The sequence below is a fragment of the Lacerta agilis genome, chromosome 13 (assembly GCF_009819535.1).
Source record: "Lacerta agilis isolate rLacAgi1 chromosome 13, rLacAgi1.pri, whole genome shotgun sequence".
Taxonomy (NCBI): Eukaryota; Metazoa; Chordata; class Lepidosauria; order Squamata; family Lacertidae; genus Lacerta; species Lacerta agilis.
The window spans coordinates 37,727,090-37,748,341 of NC_046324.1; the positions used below are offsets into that span (position 1 = coordinate 37,727,090).

At 41.6% G+C, this 21,252-nt stretch overlaps 1 protein-coding gene across 2 annotated transcripts in view; it reads right to left on the reverse strand.

The window, feature by feature from the left end:
• The window catches only part of PDXDC1 (pyridoxal dependent decarboxylase domain containing 1), a 39,280-nt gene extending 18,861 nt beyond the window's left edge, over positions 1–20,419 (reverse strand). The window contains exons 1-6 of one of the 2 annotated variants that reach the window (XM_033168102.1): positions 20,167–20,419; positions 9,173–9,246; positions 7,277–7,342; positions 6,506–6,589; positions 882–1,028; positions 189–378 (exon numbers count right to left, since the gene is read on the reverse strand). In XM_033168102.1, coding sequence (XP_033023993.1) covers positions 189–378; positions 882–1,028; positions 6,506–6,589; positions 7,277–7,342; positions 9,173–9,246; positions 20,167–20,187 — 582 coding nt within the window. In that variant the 5' untranslated portion in view covers positions 20,188–20,419. Of the gene's footprint in view, positions 1–188; positions 379–881; positions 1,073–5,178; positions 5,327–6,505; positions 6,590–7,276; positions 7,343–9,172; positions 9,247–20,166 lie in introns of those variants that run through there. The other variant, XM_033168103.1, reaches the window with a different exon arrangement.
• Between the last annotated feature and the right edge of the window lie 833 nt (positions 20,420–21,252).

Sequence of the window (21,252 nt, forward strand, 5' to 3'; positions counted from 1 at the left end):
TATAACATTCTGCAACAACAGGACATCAGAATAAAAAGATACCATCTGAATGTGAGTAAGAGAGACAGGTTTATTTCACAGATGCAAGGATATTTCAATAGAAAGTATAGATGCGTAATGAAACCAGCTAAGGGGATATGATAAAGAAAGTGTCACTTACAGATAAGACGCCAAAAGTTCCATTTTACCTGATTGCAAAGAGCTTGTCCCAAGCCTGCTCTGGCTGCAGAGCTAATGTATATAACAGGCTGCTTGTTATACAGCACGTTAAAACCTTCAGTTGTATAGTCTTCGTAGCGCGAGTGAATCACGAGTCTGCAGACTTTTAAAAGGCCCTCACGGTCATCTTCATGATAATACGCTGACCCATTTTCAAACCTGTTAAGAGAAATGATTACTTAAATATGAGCTCATGGAAAAGGCACTACTTCACTTACCAAACATTACAATTATGCAGAAAGGGAAGACACTTTCTACTCTGAATGCTCAAGGGGGGGGGAGAGTTACTGTCCTTAGACTTAAAATGAACAGAACAGTCACATAAAAAGGTTCACTTATTTGTCCAGAATAAGATTCAAGTAAGCAGGGGGTCAGGAATCCATGGTCCTCCAAATGTTTTTGGACTGAAACCCCTATCATTCCTGACCATGCTAGCCGAGGCTGATGGGAGCTGGAGTCCAACTACCTCTGAACGACTGCAGTTTCACACCGGAGAAGTAAGGTTTGTGCAATCAATGAATACCTTGGCTGCCTCATACCTTCAAAACTGCCACTCCAACTGACTGTATCATTTTCATATATTTGGGATTATAACTCAGAATGTTTTTTTGGGTTTTTTTTACTGTAATGTTTATAATCAAGTCATTCATAATGCAGGGTACCTGAAAAGTCTGCACAGCCACAGTGTAGTGTCAGAAAGGATCCTGGATGTGAGCTTTCTGAGCCTCTCTCTGTCCAACACAGAGATGTAAGCTGCCAGGCTGTGTCCTAAAAGAGCCATGTGACCCTGTTCTCCAACGTTCTGAAGCCTGCAAGCCAGAAACACATTAGAACGACCACCAATGTTGCAGAAGAAGGAGAAGGAGAAAGAAGCGAACAGGAAAGTGAAGAGAGAGAAGAGGAAGAGGAACAGGAAGAGGAGGACAGAGAGAACACCAAGTTGTAGAAAGACTCAACAAGAAATCCGGAGTCATGACTTTAAAGCTTCAATCTTGGAACATAAATGGTTTGAATAATAAATGCAAAAGAAATAAAGTCGAACATGTTTTGAACAAACAAAAGTTAGACATTGTATGTTTACAGGAAACCCATATTGCCAAAAAACACAAGAGAATACTAATAAATAAAAGATTGGGTTTGGACTTTGTATCGGCAGATAAAAAGAAAAAGCGAGGGGTGGTTCTTTATATAAAACAGAAGTTGGAACCCAAACTGATTTATAAAGATGAAGAAGGGAGAATAGTAATCGTACAAATATCATGGCAAGGAGAGAAAATACAATTGGTAGGAATATACGCCCCGAATAATAAAAAGGCCAAATTTTACAAAAAGCTGGAGGAAATCCTGTTGGAATTTGCAGATCAAAAACAAATATTAATGGGTGACATGAATGGGGTAGTGAACCCAATGTTAGACAGAACATCAAGGAGCTCGGGCTCAGAAGGTAAACTGCCAAAGGCTTTTTTTACATTAACAGAAAATTTAAGTTTAATAGACGCATGGAGGGCAAAACATCCTGGGATAAAACAATATACATACTTCTCAGAACCTAACAAAAGCTCAGGGAGAATAGATCATATTTGGGTCACGAAAGGATTGTTATTAAAAGTACATAAAGTAGAGATCCATCCCAGAACCTTATCGGACCATAATGCCATATATATGGAACTAAAAGGAGAAGGTGTTAGAACTAGGTGGAGAATGAATGAGAGCCTATTTAATGATGAAAAAATAACAGAAAAGGCAAAAAAGGTTCTAAGTGACTATTTTGAACTGAACTCAAATGAAGAAACGGATTTAAACGTGGTCTGGGACGCCAGCAAGGCGGTGTTAAGGGGTTTTATGATATCTCAAGATATTGGCAAAAGGAAAGAAAGAGAGAAGAAGAAAGAAGAAATATTAAAGGCATTAGAAGATAAGGAAAAACAATTAATTTTACATCCAAAGAATCAAGATTTAAAACAAAGTATTAAGGGGCTAAAAAACCAATTTGAAACATTAACTAATCAGGAAATAGAATGGAAATTAAAATGGCTGAGACAAAAGAATTTTGAATATGCTAATAAGTCGGGCAAGCTACTCGCGTGGCAGCTGAAAAAAAGAAAAGAGCAGAGCATAATAAACAAAATCAGAAAGAATGATGTATTAATAGAAAATCCAAAAGATATCAAAAATATATTCCAAGAATTTTATAAAAAATTATACCAGGAAAATCAAGAGAAGGAAGAAGAAATGGACATATATCTGGATAAGAATAAGCCAAAGAGAATATCAAAGGAAGACCAAGAACAACTGAACAGTCCAATATCAGAGGAAGAACTTAAAGGTGCAATAAAAAAGCTGAAGGGAGGGAAGGTCCCGGGTCCCGACGGCTTATCAGCAAAATATTATAAGGAATTGGCACCGCAGCTGACACCAAAATTGCTGGAGGTGATGAATAGAATTTTAATTAATGGAAAGGTCCCGGACTCTTGGAAGGAGGCTTTCATCACCTTAATTCCAAAACAGGGCACAGATTTGTTAAATGAAAAAAATTACCGGCCGATTTCATTATTGAACCTAGATTACAAATTATTTACGGACATTTTAGCAGAGAGATTGAAAAAGGCCTTAAACAAAATAATTCACAGGGATCAGGCGGGGTTCCTTCCGGGCCGCCAGATGAAAAATAACATCAGAACAATTGTGGACTTAATTGAATATTTGGATCTGAAAATAGACAAGAAAGCGGCTTTAATTTTTATCGACGCCGAAAAAGCCTTCGATAATGTGTCGTGGCAATTTATGATGAAGATCTTAAAAAAGATGGAGGTGGGGGAACACTTTTTAAATGGAATCAAAGCCATCTATAAAGAACAGTCGGCAAAATTGGTGATTAACGGGGCTCTAACAGATAAATTTAACATTACAAAGGGCACAAGACAGGGCTGCCCGATATCACCATTGCTTTTTATTGTTGTATTGGAGGTTCTGGCAGATAAATTAAGAGCCACAAAAGATATTAAAGGAATTAAGATCGGCAAGAGGGAGCTCAAACTGAAGGCGTTTGCGGACGACATTGTAATGACTCTAGAAGATCCAATGCAAAGTGTGGGAGAGATGTTAACAACAATAGAAGAATTCGGAAAATTAGCAGGTTTCAAGCTAAATAAGGAAAAAACAAAAATGTTGGTTAAAAATCTAAGCGGGAAGGAAACGGAAGAATTACAAAATAAATATGGCATTATGGCGGTAAAAAAGGTTAAATATTTAGGAATTTGGCTGTCACCTAAAAATATAAATCTGTTTAGCGATAATTATGAGCCTATCTGGAAAGAAATCAAAAGAGATTTAGAAATCTGGAGTAAATTAAGTTTGTCACTGTGGGGAAGGATAGCAAGTGTAAAAATGAACGTCCTACCAAGGATCTTGTTTCTCTTCCAGATGTTACCGGTAATCAAGGGAATAAGCCAGTTAAAAGAGTGGCAGAAAAATTTGTCAAAATACATCTGGCAAGGCAAACGCCCGAGAATCAAACATAAATTATTAATAGATAAAAAAGAGAGAGGGGGCTTTGGATTGCCGGATTTAAAAATTTATTACAAGGCTTCGTGCATGATCTGGCTTAAAGAGTGGATGGTGCTGAAGGATAAGGAGCTGCTAGATTTGGAGGGTTTTAATAATAGGTACGGCTGGCACTCCTACCTTTGGCAAGGTAAAGTGAAAGTGCACAGGGAATTCCTGGCACATGTATTTAGGAAACCTTTATATGAAGTGTGGGTAAGACACAAGGACCTGGTGGAGAGAAAAACACCCAGATGGCTTTCCCCCAAAGAGATATTAACAATAAAAAAAATAAATATGGAAGAAGAAGATTACGTAACATATGAGGAATTGTTAATCGAATCAGATAAAGATTGGAAAATTAAGGCATATGACCAGATAGCAGAAAAATTGACAGGATGGATCCAATATCACCAGATATATAACCTATTTAATGAAGACAAAAGAAAGTGTAATTTCGACAGTAACAAATCAAAATTCCAAGTGGATATTTTAGAGGGTAACGAGAAATTATTATCTAAAATGTACGATTATCTATTAGATTGGCATACTAAGGATGAAGAAGTTAAAGAGGTAATGACAAAATGGGCGATAGATGTTGGTCACAATATACAATTAGAAATGTGGGAAAATTTATGGAAAAAACATATGAAATTTACGGCATGTATATTGTTAAAGGAAAACATCATGAAAATGATGTATCGATGGTATCTCACACCCGTAAGATTGGCAAAAATGTACAAAAAATATGATAAGAAATGTTGGAAATGTGAGAAGAAGGATGGTGAGTTTTACCATATGTGGTGGACATGTGAAAAAGTCAAACCTTTTTGGGAGGCTATTTATAATGAATTAAAGAAAATTTTTAAGTATACATTCCCAAAAAAACAAGAGGCTTTCCTGATTGGGTTAGTAGGGGAAGAGATTGAAAGAAAAGATCAAAATCTCTTCTTATATGCCACCACAGCCGCGAGAGTACTATTGGCGCAAAAGTGGAAATTAAAAGAGGTACCAACAATAAATGATTGGAGAAGGAAGGTATTGGAATACTCAGAGTTGGCAAAATTAACTGGGAAAATAAGAGAAAAAAAGGATCAAAGGTTTCAATTGGAATGGGGTAAATTTCTGGAATATATAAAGGACTATAAGGAGGTGTAAGCACTTACGGGGTATAATGGAATTCTTGTAACAGGACAAATGAGTAATGAAAATATGAAGATAACAAAACATGTGAAAGAAGAAAAGAGAAAAGAAGAGAAAGCGTAGGAAAGAGGAAAAATTAGAAAGCCAGAGAAGAGAGGGGAGGAAGTCAATAAAAACTCGGCGGAGTTTAGTAATATTGTAAAACCTTATTTGACATGTATATTTGTGTTTTGTAAGATGATGAAAATAAAAAAAATATTTGCAAAAAAAGAAATCATGCGTCTCATTTTTGCTCAGCAAATCCTTCTGAAAACCTCCTGAAAATAGGTCATGCGTTGATTTTCCTGGAACTCGTGTTTAAGCCGTATTTGTATTTCAAATATTGATATTGTGAATATCCCAAAGAGGTGTACGTCAAATTTTTTAAAACTGATACAATATTTAAAGCCAATAAAACAGCTCCCCTTGCATATTCCTATGCTGCTCTGTGAAGAGCTTTATTTTTAGACAGGCATTTGGTTTTAAGCTATCTTACTTGCTGTCCCTGCGGGGTTTTTAATGTTATTGGTTAATCTTTTATTGTATGCTAATGCTGCACTGCAAGATGCCTGGAATGTTTTATTGCAAAGGCAGCATGTAAGCAGCCACCTGAACTGACCAGCAACAGCTCACCAGGGTTCAGCAGCTGTGGCTCATGGGCAGGTGGCTGTAGTGGAGAAGGCAGTGACATGCTCCCACGGGCAGCAGTGGTGCCCTGTTTGGGACAGGAAAGTCAGCAGCAGTGAGATCAGGGGAGCTCCACATCAGCAGCAGTGGCCATCCAGTGCCTCTACGCCTCTGCCATCATGAGCTACCCCTGGATTTCGCACAGGAATATTCTCCAAACCTACTTGGAGATACCACAGGTAGAACCTGGAAACTTTTGCATGTAAAGCTTATGGTCTATCGAGGAGCTGCAGCCATTTCCTCAAAAAGAGCTATTTCCAGCAGAAATTTAGGCTTGCAGTCCACTTAGAACCTCTGTCCTGAAAGATCCAGATTGTCCAGATTGTCATCAATTCAGTGTTCTGAAAGTTACAGGCAATCTGAAGAAATGGGGCCACCAGAGCAGAGAATATTTCATGCTGCATGTAATTTTCCATTAATAATGTAATGAAGCAAAGCACATATCTCTTTAAGAGAGAGCAGTCTGAAAAAAATGAATCTAGTTTGCTTTATCTGAGTATCTTATTGTATCAGGAATATACAAAGCCTTTAATTAAGCGTGCCCTCTTGTGTTCCCCGATATAAATAGGTTTAAATAAGTTATGAATTTAATAATAAAGGAAAATGTTGTTGTTATTATTAATCCCAATAACTATGAGTGGAAAGTAAAACAGCCCCTAGCATCATTCTACGAACACTGACCTAAAGCTCAAGTAAGAGCTATAACAGTTAAGCTGCTCTTATGCAGAGGTCATACGTGTGATGTAGCAGGTGGAGGAACATTACTGCATGTGCTTTCAGTTTTTCTCATGCAACACTCTAGCAGCAGGTGTAAGACAGCCGCTCCTGTAAGCAGAACACCTTTGGGTCCAAACCAACAAGTATAATTGTTTACCGGTAAGACTGCAACGATTCCTCCTCTTCATCTCCATGCATAAGGTTCTGAACTAACTGGAGAATGCTCACCATGTCTTGTCCACTAAGGAGAGAAAAAGAAAGCAAAAAATCAGGCCCTTTTGATGTACCAATGCATCACTATAGTTTTTTCAGTAATTTGTTGAGAGGCTTTTAATATTTTGTCTAGAAATGCACTGTGAACTCTGAAATAATAATGTAGATTATGATTTCTCTAGTAACACAACATAAATACACTCCAGGGACTTGGAAAAAGAAATTATCAACGGTTATTTTCCTCCACCCTGACTCAGTGTTAAAAAAACCACAAGGAGCACAATCCACTGAAGCCGTTTTATTGCGCAATGCATTATTGACAGGTTAGCTGAGCGAGTAAATTAAATGACTGATTTGAATAGTGTGCCAAAAGTACCAAAGTGCACGAATAAGAGACTGTCTATTTTGCTGCTGCTGACAGGGGACTAGTCTCCTTGCTTATGCCACTCTGCCAATACAATCTACTGAATGAGAACACCCTGGTTAAGTGTATTCTTGGCAGCTTGTATGCTAGATATATGTGGCTGCCTTATACATACCAATGGTCCATTTGGTGAAATATTGTCTACCCTGACCTTCCAAGCAAGGTTTCTCCCCCAGCCCTAGTGCCTGAGATCTGGAAAAGCCAGGAACGGAACCTGAGACCTTCTGTATGCATAGCATGGGACGATAAAGGATACAATATAAAACCATGGTTCACGATTATGTTACCCACCTGCCTTGAAGTGGTCCAGGAATATCTTTCCTTGTATACCTTTTTTCATTTTCTTCCTCCACTTTCCTAGTTTGAACATACAACAGTGAGATGTTTAAATCCTGCCCTTGGTTAAGCCACACAAAATTTCCACTACAACTTGATTTCAAAGGAAAAGTAATTCATTTTTTAGTAGATCTGTTCTAATGGGCTGTTAAAGGTTAAACACCGACTGAAAGAAATGACTAAAGCAGGTATTAAAAATTATTGTTCAAAAGATTTGTCAGCAGACAATTTGCTATATAAAATGAACTTCAAAACAGGAAATACAACACTACCTATTGACAATTTGTAGATGTCATTTATAAAAAAAGAAAAGAAAGCTTAAGGTTTATGACCTACAGGTAGTTCACTTATATTTTCTTGAGTGCCTCCAATCTAGCTGCTACAACAGAAGCCAGTTTAATTATTCCTCACCAGTGGCGTTCTTAGCCCCTTGGCTGCCTGGGGCGGGAAGCCCAGAGGCACCCCTGGGGGCGGGGCATTGCAGTGCGTGCGTCATGATGTCATGATGCACGCGACGCCCCACCCCCGGGGGTGCCGGGCGGCAGCTTCGGGAGATTCCTGAAGCTGCTACTCGGCGGCAGCCCCCCTTTGCGCTGTGGCTGCTCGTGCCTGCGTGAGCAGCCACTGTACGAAGGGGTGCCGGGCGGCGGATTCTCTGCGAGCTGCAAAGACTCCCGAATCCGCCGCCCGGGCTCCCTTGGCGGAGTGCAAGTCGGGGCAGGGAGAGGGACGGGCCAGCGAGGAGGGGTGTCCCTCCTCGCTGGCCCACCCCTCTCCATGCCCCAGCTCCGCAAGCCAGCCAGCAGCGGAGCTCGGCATAGAGGCAAGGGGCGGGCCAGCGAGGAGGGGGTGGCACCCCACCTCGCTGGCCCACCCCTTGCCTCCATGCCAAGCTCCGCCGCTGGAAGGGGGGAACTATTTTCGGTGCTGCCGGGGCTGAGCCGCAGGGGCAGCCAGCGAGGGGGGGTGTGACACCTGCGGCTCCACCCCGGCAGTGCCTAAAATAGCCTTACTTTTTTTTAAATTACATTAAAAAAAAAGTCCAGGGGCGGGGCCACCACCCAAATTGTCACCCTCAGCAGGGGCGCTGCCCGGGGCCCCCCGCCCCCCTTGCTACGCCCCTGTTCCTCACACCCTATGCAACATTTTCTCCTAACTATAAAACCTGGGGTTGGGGTTGGGGTGGGGAACCTGCAAAAGGATATGAAACACCTGTTGTCTTCAGAACACTTAAATGTAAGCTTAAAGGGAAATTCTAGACTAGGCATATTTGCAAAGCAACCTAATCCCACCATAAATGCAATGGGATTTTTGTCTTGGCCAGCTGCCAGAGTTCTTTCATATTCTAGTGCATCACCAAGACTGAACACCTGGACCAGAGATGAGCAAGTGAGGCTGTGTGAGTTCTCAGTGGTTTTCATGCAGCGTCAAACTACATGAGATGATAAAAACTTGGCATCTGCCTGCCTTTTTTATAAACAGTATGTAGCAGATGTGAAGAGGGTGGATCAGAACTATGATGCACAGGGATGTAGACTTTTTATTTTAACCCTTTGTACCCATGCTGTGGTCCCAATGAAAATTCCCCCATCCTTTGGAGCTGCTTCCAGGTTGTGTGAAGAGTTAGGAATGCAATGTCTATCTTGCCCCTTACCCAAATTACGGGACATGGTCAGGGGAGCATGACTGCTGTCCTTCAATGACAAATCTAATTGTTCATTACAAAATCAAAAGGGGATTTTGTTATTGCAACTACAACAATAGGCTCTTCTGGATTGAGCAGAAAACTTATCAACAATGATGTCTTTCTAACACTCCTGAATGTTCTTCAAGGCTGCTATTAGTAGATACCTTTGATTGTCTTCCAACATCTTCATAGCCTCATTAAGATTCTTTCCCATTTCTGCTAAGGTAGGGTCAACCATCTGTTATTAAAATAATAATATTTATGTTAGCTTTTTAACACACCAATATGGCATAAATCAAGCCAACAGCATTAATTGCATAAATGTTCTGAGATAGTAAAATGGTTAATTCTCTCCCCTTGTGTGTGAAGGAGGAGCACCTGAGCCCAAGGCTTGTGATAACAGGACCTCACCACAGGGAACCATGGAATTCTATTACATCTGAACAAAGCCAAAGCCATACAAGCCCACTTCTACTTCCAAGAATTACATGCCTTGGTGGCCACTCAGGCAGAGGCTCTTTGAGATGCCTGTCCTCCAAAAGTCTGAAAAGCTCAGGCCTACAAATCCAACATCCTTTTTTTCCATTCAAGGAAGTTTCTTCTGTCCAGAAATGAAAAACAAAGTTCTTTAGTGACTGGTTGTCCTCGCTACAGGAAGTTGCCATATAAAGAGTCAGAACATTGGTCCATCAAGCTCATAACCATCTTCTGTTGACTGGGAGTGGGTTTCAGGCAAGTCTATTTTCCCAGCCCTGCACTGAAATGCCACTGATTGAACCTAGGACCTTTGGCAAACAAAGCATGTGTTCTACCCCTGAGCCATGACCTCTATTAGGCTGTGGATGTTCTGATGAATGAGTATCTGCTCACATAAATGGTTTATTTGCAGGAGCATTGCAGTACCAAAGAAGCTCACTCACAAAAGATGCAACAATGGCTTCCATGAGCAAGGTATGCTGGGGATTGGAAACCCTCATTTATAGAACAAGGATGGGGAAACTGTGGTCCTCTGGATGTTGCTGGAGTACAACTCAGTTATACAAGCTGCTGCTGCTGCTGCAAGTTCCTTAAGTTCCTCTTCAGTGTTTCCACCATTCATGTGAGCAAGCCATTTGTGAGAATGCCTATTCATACAGGGCCAATTCATAATGTACAAATTGGTTCCAAGTGTCGGAAGCATACTTTTACATTTGTTATGTGGCCTGGTGCTCCGGAAAAGAAAATATCCAAAATGAGAAAAATGTTCTACAATACAACAATGCACTGTAAGGGAAACAGTCCGAAAGTGAATATGATTGCACACAGAAGTTAAAATGAAGCCATGGTAACACATCCGCCTAATTATTGTGTGTACTTCAGATTAGCAGGTGGTGTGTGGTACCTGAGACACCTGAAGGTGAACCTGTAGCAACCTTTGCACATATATGAAAAGGGAGAGCCGAGTCAACAATTGTAATATACTAATCAGATAAGGCAGTCAGGAAGCCAAACATAAGCTTGAACAAATGGTGTGCCTCCTCTTTCCTCATATGATTGGCACAGTGGCAAATTTCTTCCTTAGTTCTAGTGTTTTAATCCAGTTTTTAAAATGACAGCAGAGAGATAGCATTTTACAGATGCTGCAATGCATTGCTTGGTTGCAGAAGTTCTAGGAAGTTTATTCCCAATGGTCTGTAGGCATCTATTATCAAGATACTCCAAGTGGAAGGCAGAACTCCCAAAGGATCCAAATTAATTTCTCCCTGCTTGCAAGTGCTCCTCTCACCAGATGATCAATCACTGATGTGAGAATGATTCCTTGTGGGCTCAGTTTCAAGGTAAAAACCAGAGAGTCTATTTACTTGGAGTTCCTAACTTTCTGGTGCTCCCATTTCCACTGAACAAGCCTGTGCAACATGCAGTTCAAGTTGCTTTACCAACTGTTCAGCATCTGGAGCAGATCATGGGACTGGGTTTTAGACAACTGCACAAATGAAGAGCATAAGAGCAACCTTGGAACCACAGTCCATCTAGTCCAGCAATCTTACACCACAGCCAACCAAAAGCAAGAATGCTATAAAATCATAGCTGTCAACTTTTTCCTTTTTTTAAGGGAAATTCCCTTATTCCGAATAGGATTCCTCACAAGAAAAGGGAAAAGTTGACAGCTATGTATAAACTGTATATTTTCAGGTATTTATACACATATGCTAAGGTTGCAGTATCTAGAAGCCTCAATAAACACAATGAGATTGACATCAAGAGTAAAAATGTAGAAGATTGCACCACTGACCACACCTTTTTACACTGTCATCTTTGAAAACCTTTTGGTAGTACCACTGGCAAAACCTTACATCAACTTCTACCAGTTTTCCAACTTGATAAAATATTCAAAGGCTATGTGCAATGCCTTAAAATACAACCTGCCCCAGAATCCTGAAGTCATCTAAATGATGAAAACAATAGCATGGTTTGATTACAAAAAAAAAGTTTTACATTAAGGATATTACGAACAAAAGCCTTTATGGAAAATAAAGCATGAAATATAAGCATGCATGTGCACACTCTGAAACAAACTGTTGCCATGTTGGCCTCAAAGAATGAAAAAGAAAATGGGATTAAGAGCAGTGAGAAGTTTCAGGGGAGCAGTGCTTTCACTGAAAGGAGATAGAACTGGGGATATGCAAATATACAGGTGGAACATACAAAGAAACAAGTGGCATGCACACCTGCAAGGGAGTAGGTCTGTTACTTCAGGCCATTTTCAGGAAGCCACACCTATCTGTCTTTTACCTGACATGTATGACATCACGTGTAAATAAGTAGGTGTGGTTTCAAAGAAAAAAGTGGGAGCTTAAAGTGACCTCCCAATTATTCCTTTGCTGGAGCAAGGTGTTCTCCCACCCACCCACCAGCTGATGAGAAGTAGGAATGTGCCTTGCTCAAGTAGGGTGAAGCAGTTTCCTTTCATTAGAAACAGAATGTCCCTCCCAGCGCTGTGATTTGAAACCCCAGTTTTCAGGACTTCAAAGTGCAGTGGGAGCCTTTCAAACAGTCTTTATGATGAAGTCTGAAGCAGCATTATGGGGGCTATTTGAAAGCCCTTTGTACATATCTCCAAAGTTCCCACAAGAGTACGGGAATGTTTACAAAAGGCTGTTTGAAAGCCCTGCATTGTGTTTAGAAGTCCAGACATCAGGTGACTGACAGGTAGACAACCATACCCACCTGCCAAATTTGGCCTGCTAGTGATCAGGGAGATTGAGATCTGGGCCATGGGCCAGAGAAGTTTCCCCACCCCAGTGCTGCCTCATGTAAGATCACCATAGGGAGGCACTCTGCACCTGAAGACACTTCCAGTCTTTCATCCATCTCTCACCTGCTCTCTGATCACTTTAACACCATACAGTTTAAAGCACATGACTTCCTCCAAAGAATCCTGAGGGCTGCAGTTTGCCCCACAGAGTACTACAATTCCCAGCACCCGTAACAACCTACAGCTCTCCAGATTCTTTCGGGGAAGAAATGTACTGTACTTTAAATGCATATTGTGGGTGTGACCTGCCCACATACAAATGCACATACCCCTATCAGCCCTTTCTATAAATGTAGGTGCCATTTTTTCCCCAAAGCTCTGATTAATTCTCAATGGAAATCTCCCAGCTACAGTATTTCCTAATCATTCATGAGCTCACATTAAGTAAACATCAAACACCTAACTTAGACCATTAGCCAGTGATCTACCTAACAACAAGAAGCAGCAGAAGCAGCAGCAGCAGCAGCCAGACAACCATGACAATCATTTACCTGGGGTGATTCGTAGGACCTTTCAATATAGTACATATTGTAGATGTACACCTTACACATTAAAAATGTTCTCACTGCAAAATGTGAAGTAAGACTGCAACACAACAGGTGTCTGAAAACACTTGTGCATGCTTGGTGGTAAACCTGGGTTGATTGCTGTATAATGGTTCTTAGTGAGAGACTGCAATTTGAATATTTGCAAGTGTCCTGAGAGTCAAGACTAGAATCAGGGCAACTCAGCCATGAAGCTCACTGAGTGACTGTGGACCAGACACTATCTCTCAGCCAAACCTACCTCACAAAGTTAATGTGAGAGAGCCATGCATGCTGCCCTGAGCTCTTTGGAGGAAGGATGAGATAAAAATACAAATAGATAGCATGTAAGTTAAGTCCAAAGATCAACCGCTTTGGAGGAAGAATGGGATAAAAATACAAATAAATAGCATATAAAGCTAAGAGTCCAACAATCAACCTGTTCTCACAGTCCCCTTTCCTCATTATTCCTCCTGAAGCTTCCTCTTCCATTCACTATCCCGTAAAAGACTTTATACAGCCATATGCTTTCCTTAAGAGCAAAATATGTGGAAGTAGCAATGCATTACCTCTTTTTTCATTTCACCCATCAAATCCACAGGGGATCTCCATTCTGCTCTTTTAACACCCCGTCTCCTATGCTGAGAATGCCGGAAAGATACCAACTAGCTGGTTTGCAATCTAGCCAGACAAGTTTTGTTTTCAACTCAAGTCTGCTTCACTTATCACAAAGTTCTATACAGAAAGCTCTTCAATGTAGGAATTAGAATGCAATATGCCTATAGGTAATTCTGCACAGGCATATTTTACAAAGTACAGTTGCAAGTAGTCGCTGTTTCTGTGTGTGTGTTGTGTGTTTGTGCAGGACAAGAAACTGTATGTGTGTGACTGTCATACATTAGTTTTATACAAATTCCTCTGAGATTTTTATTTATTGTTAAATGCTTTGATGCCATGGTTTGAGGCTCTTTTTGTTATTACAACATCCTGATATTTTTAAGATAAATTAGTATAAGTCCCCTTCTTATATACACACATACACACACTAAAACAATTCCTTATTTTTTTTAAAAAACGTATTTACAAATGTACTCCTATTTCAATATACTTGCTTCTACTTCCTTGTTACACAGAGTAGTTTTTATAAAAATAATCATTCACCAGCTTTTTTCAGCAAAAACTATCAGGATGTTGTGGGAATAACAGAAAGAAAAACCCCAGAAAGAGTCTCAAGCTATGACATCAAAGCATTTTTTCCCCTGAGACAGCAAGTGCTGTGAAAACACACCAGTTTCCTTATAGGAGAAAATGTCCTAAGATGGATTAATTCATTTGGACCAATGGAGATTTGAACTTTTATTATTATTAAAGGGAAGATACCTCAAAGGTCCCCCACCCTCCATCAGCCATACTGATTTGGGTGGTCAGGACAGAACGGCAAATTCAATTCATTTTTTTAAAAAACAAATTTCTCAAACATACACACGGTCAAGATCAGGGGTCCCCAAACTAAGGCCCGGGGGCCGGATGCAGCCCAATCGCCTTTTAAATCCGGCCCGCGGACGGTCCGGGAATCAGCGTGTTTTTACATGAGTAGAATGTGCGCTTTTATTTAAAATGCATCTCTGGGTTATTTGTGGGGCATAGGAATTTGTTCATTCCCCCCCAAAAAAATATAGTCCGGCCCCCCACAAGGTCTGAGGGACAGTGGACCGGCCCCCTGCTGAAAAAGTTTGCTGACCCCTGGTCAAGATAGTAAGTTTCAGACAATAATGCCTTCAGTATGTCACTCCCTGTGGAGTAAAATTGTATGTCTGTGTTCACACATACATTATTGGTGGATGGGAGGACAGAGCAGCCACTCACATCTCCTCAGCCAACCCATGTTTTATTGTCAACTCAACTGCTGTGGAATTTTGCATATATTGAAAAGCAGGCTACAAATATCCTAAATATATAAAAAGTGGGCAAGCAACACAACTACGGGGATGCTGTTGCTGAGTTAGTAGACTGGATGGCACAGTAACAGCTTCCTAGAGACCTACTGCTCAGTGGGTTCCATGACTATGCCTGCAAAGGGTGTGATGTCCCAGCAATGCATTGCCACCCACTCCATCAATTTCAGGGGATCCAGCTCTATGGTTTTGGGGGCTTCTGGGCAACAGACTTGTGGCATTACCCTACCTAACTCAGCTGTCCATGGCTGCGGTCCCTGCAATTCACCCACCAGGAGTGTCCCATCCCCCACTAGACATTCAGGAATTCTGCACTGAAATAGGATATGCTTAGAATTGCACCAGCTAAGAAAGGCATCAGCAGTGGCAGTAGAGGGCATGCTGACTTGCTACCCACCCCACCAAAGAACCTTGGCCTCTGCAAATGTGGATAAACAAGTTTGTTTGAAATCTTGATTCCATAATGACAAGTCACTTCCTGTTAATTAGAGCTGCTCCATATCCCCCCCAAATAAACATAGAAGTATGCTTTTATCTTCAGCATGATGGCTTTTACACGTATGTAACTTTAGATCAACCCATTGGACGTACCAAGAATTATTTAAGCAGGTAACAGACCTAATGTTAATGGGGGAAATATCCCACTATATCAACTGGTAAATGAATTTTCATTTCTTAAACTGAGTACTCCTGAAGTATCTCTAATCCTTCAGAATCAAGAACTACGGTCACATTTCTGTTATTCTTTGGTCCAAACGGCTTTCAAACAGAGTCACTCCAAAAGCTGTTAAAACATAGGAGACCCTGAATGTAATTGTCTGAACGTTCACTACTTTAGGGCAGGAAGAAGATGGATCTTTAGCTCACTTGCAATAGATCAGCAAGAGTGTCCGACTTGGAACAAATTATTAATAGCAAGTTCTCTATATAAATAGCAAGTTCTCTATATAAATAGCAAGTTCTCTATATAAATAGCAAGTTCTCTATATAAATAAAAATATATTCTACCTTCACGGTTTTAACTTGTGGAGCATTTGGTGGTTGCTTAGGCCTTAGAACCAGGTTTTTTTCTCACTCATGCTGGCCAATTTTAAGACTTTTAAGATAGTATCTCTCATTGATCTGTAGTTCACTTTGAGTGTAGATTTGTAAACAGCATGCAGTTCAACCCTGTGCATAGCTCATGGAGGACTATGAACAGTCTTCCCCCAAAGTGTGCCTGAAGATGTTATCATTACAAATTAATGCAATACCATTGAACCTGGCCCAGAAACACAAGTGCAGCAAGTGCAAGCTTTTTATGGGTGTTTGTGCATATGTTAAAGAGAGCAAAATGTGTGATGAGCACCAAGGTCCCTCATGTGGCTTTGGAAATAAAAATCAGCAGCATCTTTTAAATCCTGCCTTAGAACACCACACTAGGTACAACACCTGAATTTTCTCTGCTTGCCTACAGTATGTAAGATTATCTATTCTATATATAGCCACACAAACATGAGTGAGAAATATTGCAGAAAAACAGTAAGGATGCCTGGATGAACAAGTACAATTATTTCCTCCAGTTCCCTGGTGACATGCTGAACTGGTTTCTGCCACAATCCAACAGCTGCTCTTGTTTCCACGGGTTTATTGTGTTAGCAAGAAGCTGCCCCAGAAACATATTTCTAAAGAATGACTCACAAAACAAGGCGACAGAAACTTCTGAGTTCTAACAGGGGTACTTTTTAAAGCAGGGGTCAGGGAACCTCAGGCCTAAGAGGAAAATGTGGCCCTCCAATTGTCTCTGTTCAGCCCCTGGGATTTTGCAGAGTCTGCAGTCCTCTCCAGGTCATGCCCACTCTCCCCAGGGGACAGCCAACAGTGGCCCTGTTCCATGGCCTTCTTGCATGCTTTTGCCTTGCAATAATGTGTTTTGCCTGTGTTTCTTGCTTGCCTGGTTAGAGGATGTGTGCTTGTGTGTAGAAACCTCTGACTTTTGAATAGCTGGAATGTAGCCTACCATACGAAAGTAGGAGTCACATCCAGTGTTCCAGCCACAGTGGTCTCTCACCCTGCCCATGTGGCCCTGGAACGTTCCCCATGAGGGTATATGGTCCTTGGGATGGAAGAGTTTTACCTCCCCTGTTTTAAATTCCATTCTCCTCTTCTAATGAACACACTTGGGTGCCTCAGAGTAAAAAATAGTATTCCCCCCTTCACCTACCCACATTTAAAAAAATAAAAAAAATAAAGAAGGGGAGAAATAAGTATGAAACTAACTCCCCACTAAAAAAGGAGGCAACTTAAACTTTATAGTTATAAATACATACATATTTTACCCTCTTAGTTATAAGCAGGGAAAGGGCAATTAAAAGGGGAAGCAAAAAACTAATTATATTCTTCTTCTGCTCTTCTGCACCAAATCCTATGCAATATCCCCAGTGTTTGTTGCAAGCACCCCCACATCTTCTTAAAAAGGATATTTATGTTTGCCTGTTGCTAGTTCTCAAGCACAGAAGAGCAGGAAAACCTGTTTGATGACTGTACTACTTCACACAGCAGGTAGGGGCTCATATGATTAAGTGCGCTTATACAAACACAAGTTTACGATCCCTGCACACAGAAAACAAGCATGTCATAAATGTAAGACTAGAACAAAAAGCTAGAGGTGTGTTTATGTTTTATAGAGACACATTCTTCCATAAGGCATATATTGGGCCTTGAAATAATGATGATATGAATATTAAGCTGCCTAATATGGAATCAGACTGTCAATCCATTCTGACTGGGAGCAGCTCTACAAAGTTTAAAGAAGGGTCTCCCCAAGAACCTCCTACTGGAGATCTTTTTTTACAGGAAATGCCATGATTTTAACCCACAACCTCATACACGCCAATCCGTGGAGCTACAGCCATTCCTCACAAAATGTATGATGCTGTCTTATACCACGTCAGAACATCGGCCCACCTAACCATTCTGCCATCCACTCTGTTCTGACTAGCTGCGGCTTCCGAAGGACTAAGGCAAGAGCTTTCCCCCACTCCCAGCACCTGCTAGCGAAGTTTATTATATTGGGAGAGGCCAAGGTTTTGGATCTTCCCATGGGGCCGTGGCACAACCCCAGCGTAATGTGAACGTAGGAAGCTGCCTTATACTGAATCAGATCACTGGTTTATCTAGTTCAGTACCGTCTGCGCTGACTGGGAGCAGTTCTCCGAGGTTCAAGTTAGGATTGCTTCCCAGCCCTGTCTGAAGATGCTGGTGACTGAACATGAGGCCTTCTGAATGCAAAGTAGATGCTCTACCACTGAGCACTGCCCTTCTGCATGTATGAAGAACCCTAATGTTGGGTCTGTCAAACTCAAGTATTATCTGCTTTGCTGTGACTGACATCAGCATTCAGCACCTGCTACCTGACATCCATTTAACTTGAGATGCAAGACATTGAGCCTGTGACTTTACAGATCAACTCAATGAGCTGTGGCCAGGCAGCTTATGTGTATATGAAGCAACTGATGTTGAGTCAGAAAATTGAGTTCTTTTTGCCCACTATTCTAACTGGCATTGATGTCTTAAACCTTAGAGGTCATTCTCAGACGTAACAATGATTTGCCTCAGTTATAAGGGAGCTTGATATATTCTATTTGATGGCTTACATCACTATTATTACATCTAGGCCTTTGGCAGTTCCTGTGAGAGACAATATGTGGTAGACAGCCTGCATAAACAGTCTCTCGCTTTAAGCCAATATGTAAAATAGTGACACATAAATAGCATTTAAGGTTTTTCCTGCTTTTTCTGTGAATGAGACTGCTTCTTTTTTAAAAAGTCTGTGTGTTTCCAGCTGGATTGCAGGGCTTACCTGCGACATTTTGACGCCTGAGGCAAAGGACAAGATGCCACCTCATTCTACCATTGTACAAAAACTGGCAAAAATAACAGCTGAATCACACTTTGACAGTGGCAACAAGACAGCATCTTTCTCCACTGCACCTCAGGCCAGAAGCCTAATTTAGGAGGGTGCAGGGCAGATCACATGACACATGCAGCTCTGTCCATTCCCCATCCTTCATCATCTGTTGCGCAAGGCTTTTGCCTCACACTGCCTAACGGTAGGGCCAGCCCTGCTCAACTGCAAGCTAGGTTGGATGTATTATACATAGACAAGATATAATTCTTGCCAGATAGATGGATAAATATAATAAATGCCTATCAAGCAATATTCAGCACTAAGAATGAGGGCTCCTCTTTCTCCTCTCCTTTTGGTTTTAAAAACCTCAAAAACAAAGCCTGAAATATATTAAATGCATATGCTAATGGTAGCACCACTTTCACAGTGCCATCCTAGACACATCTACTCAAAAGTAGGTGCAATTTACTTCAGTTGGACTAGCTCACTTCCATGAGTATAGGGACTGGAGTCTCAAGGAGGTGGCCTTCTACCACTTGAGCTATGCCCCACTGCTACCCTAAGAAGAATCATTTTCAATGGTTAATATTATGATTATTAATGTTGCTATTATCTGCCTATTTAACAACAGTACATATACTCATATGCATTTGTTACATGGTTGTATCCAGACTTAGTCCTTCTGAAATTAATGGGCATGACTAACTCAGGATCCAGCCCAAGCGCATCAAAAATGTTGCTTTAAAAATCATATATTTGTATATAATGTGTTTGTGTGTGTATAGTCAACAAACTCATATAACATACACGTATATATTCTACACACATGCACATGCTATGTGTGTAATATGCTCTACACACGTGCTTACAGATGTGATTTTATATACATACGTGTGTATTTTATATACATACATATATGTGTGTGCATACATATATTGTGTTATATATATATATATGTGCAGAAGCATGTATGTATACATATATTACACACATGTATAAGTGTATAAAATATGTATACATATATGCTTCTGCACACACACACACACACACACATATAACACAATATATGCATGCGCACACTCATAATATGTGTGAGCATGTATCTATGTGTGACTATAAGTATTACACAAATATGTACTGCATACAAATATCATATACATATATGTGTGTGTGTGTGTATGTATGTGTGTGTGTATATATGTTATAGGAATTCTAATGACTATATATATATATGCATGTATATGTGTGTGTATACACATATATATGCACACACACACACATATCTATAAACCTCTCTGCACGCATTTGCAAGGCTGCTGACTGTGGACCGTCGTCTGGAGCAGCGACCACCCCGTCACGATTTCTCCTCAGCCCCCACCCCTGGCACCGCGGACCATTCCTCCTCCGCCTTGGCACAAGACACCCCCGCCCCGTCCCTGCTTCCCTCCCCGCCCTCCACCTTCCCCGCCTGAGACACTTCTGAGGCAGAGCCGACCTTCTCCAAGGAGCTCTCCATGGCCGGAGGTTCTTCAGCGGCAGCTGCGGCGGCTGGTTAAAGGCCCCCCGTCTCCTCCTCCTCCTCCCTCCTCTCCTCAGAACACTTCCGCCTTCGCTTCGGCCTCAGCCGGCTCCACGTTGGCAGGGCTGACGGAGCGCCAGGCGGCGGCTGAGAGAAGAGAGGGCGGGGCACGTGACGGCGACGAGGACGAGGGGAGGGAAGTTGCGCGCGCTCACCTAGGAGACAGGAGCCCCACAGGCTTCCGTACCGCCTCTGATTGACAGAGGGCGCAAGAGCCCCACAGGCGCGGCCCTCGTGGAGCATACCAAAGATGAAACCTGGGGGGGGGGAACCGAATAGTGGGAACGGAAAGCTTAAAAGGTCTCTTCAAACTGTTGTGGTGAGAGACGGCTCGCCTGTCGGAGCTGCGTTCGCGCCTCTAAAATTTACCCCCCCCTATCTTCTGACCCCGAGCTGTCGCCCCTTCTGTTTATAATGAAACATTCTCCAAGAAGGCGATGACGGAATCCATGCCGGCTGAGTCTGCGCACTGGGCTGGTGACACGGCGAGATCGGCTGACGAAAAGCGTAGGCTGCGAGTTCGAGTCCCGCCTTCGGCCGCGAAGCGTTTGGCGTCTTCGCTTCAACGACGCAACTACGTAGATTCATTAGGTTGTAGCTTTTCCATGATAAAGGACAAAGTCCTCTCATCTCTTTGTTTGTATTCAGCCTAAGAGGACGTTGGGCTTTGTTGTAGTAACAAGCTATCGTTGGGTAGCAGCTATAATCATTTCCTGGTTGCAGCTTACACAGTGCGACTTGCTTCTGAGTGAAAGCAGCAAGCAGGATTTGGAGCGCCAAAGTCCTTTCCCTTCCTTTGGTTTCCAGAAAACGGTATTCAGAAGCATTGCTGCTTCCAACTGTGGAGGCAGAGCACAACCATCATGGCTAATAGCCATTATCCTATGGATTGTAGCCAAAACTAGGCCTATTTAAATGAATGAACATGCTTCAAAGGTTCATTTATTTCAGTGGATCTACCCGGTGCTTTTTTCAGGGGGTACTCAAAGGTACACAGTATCG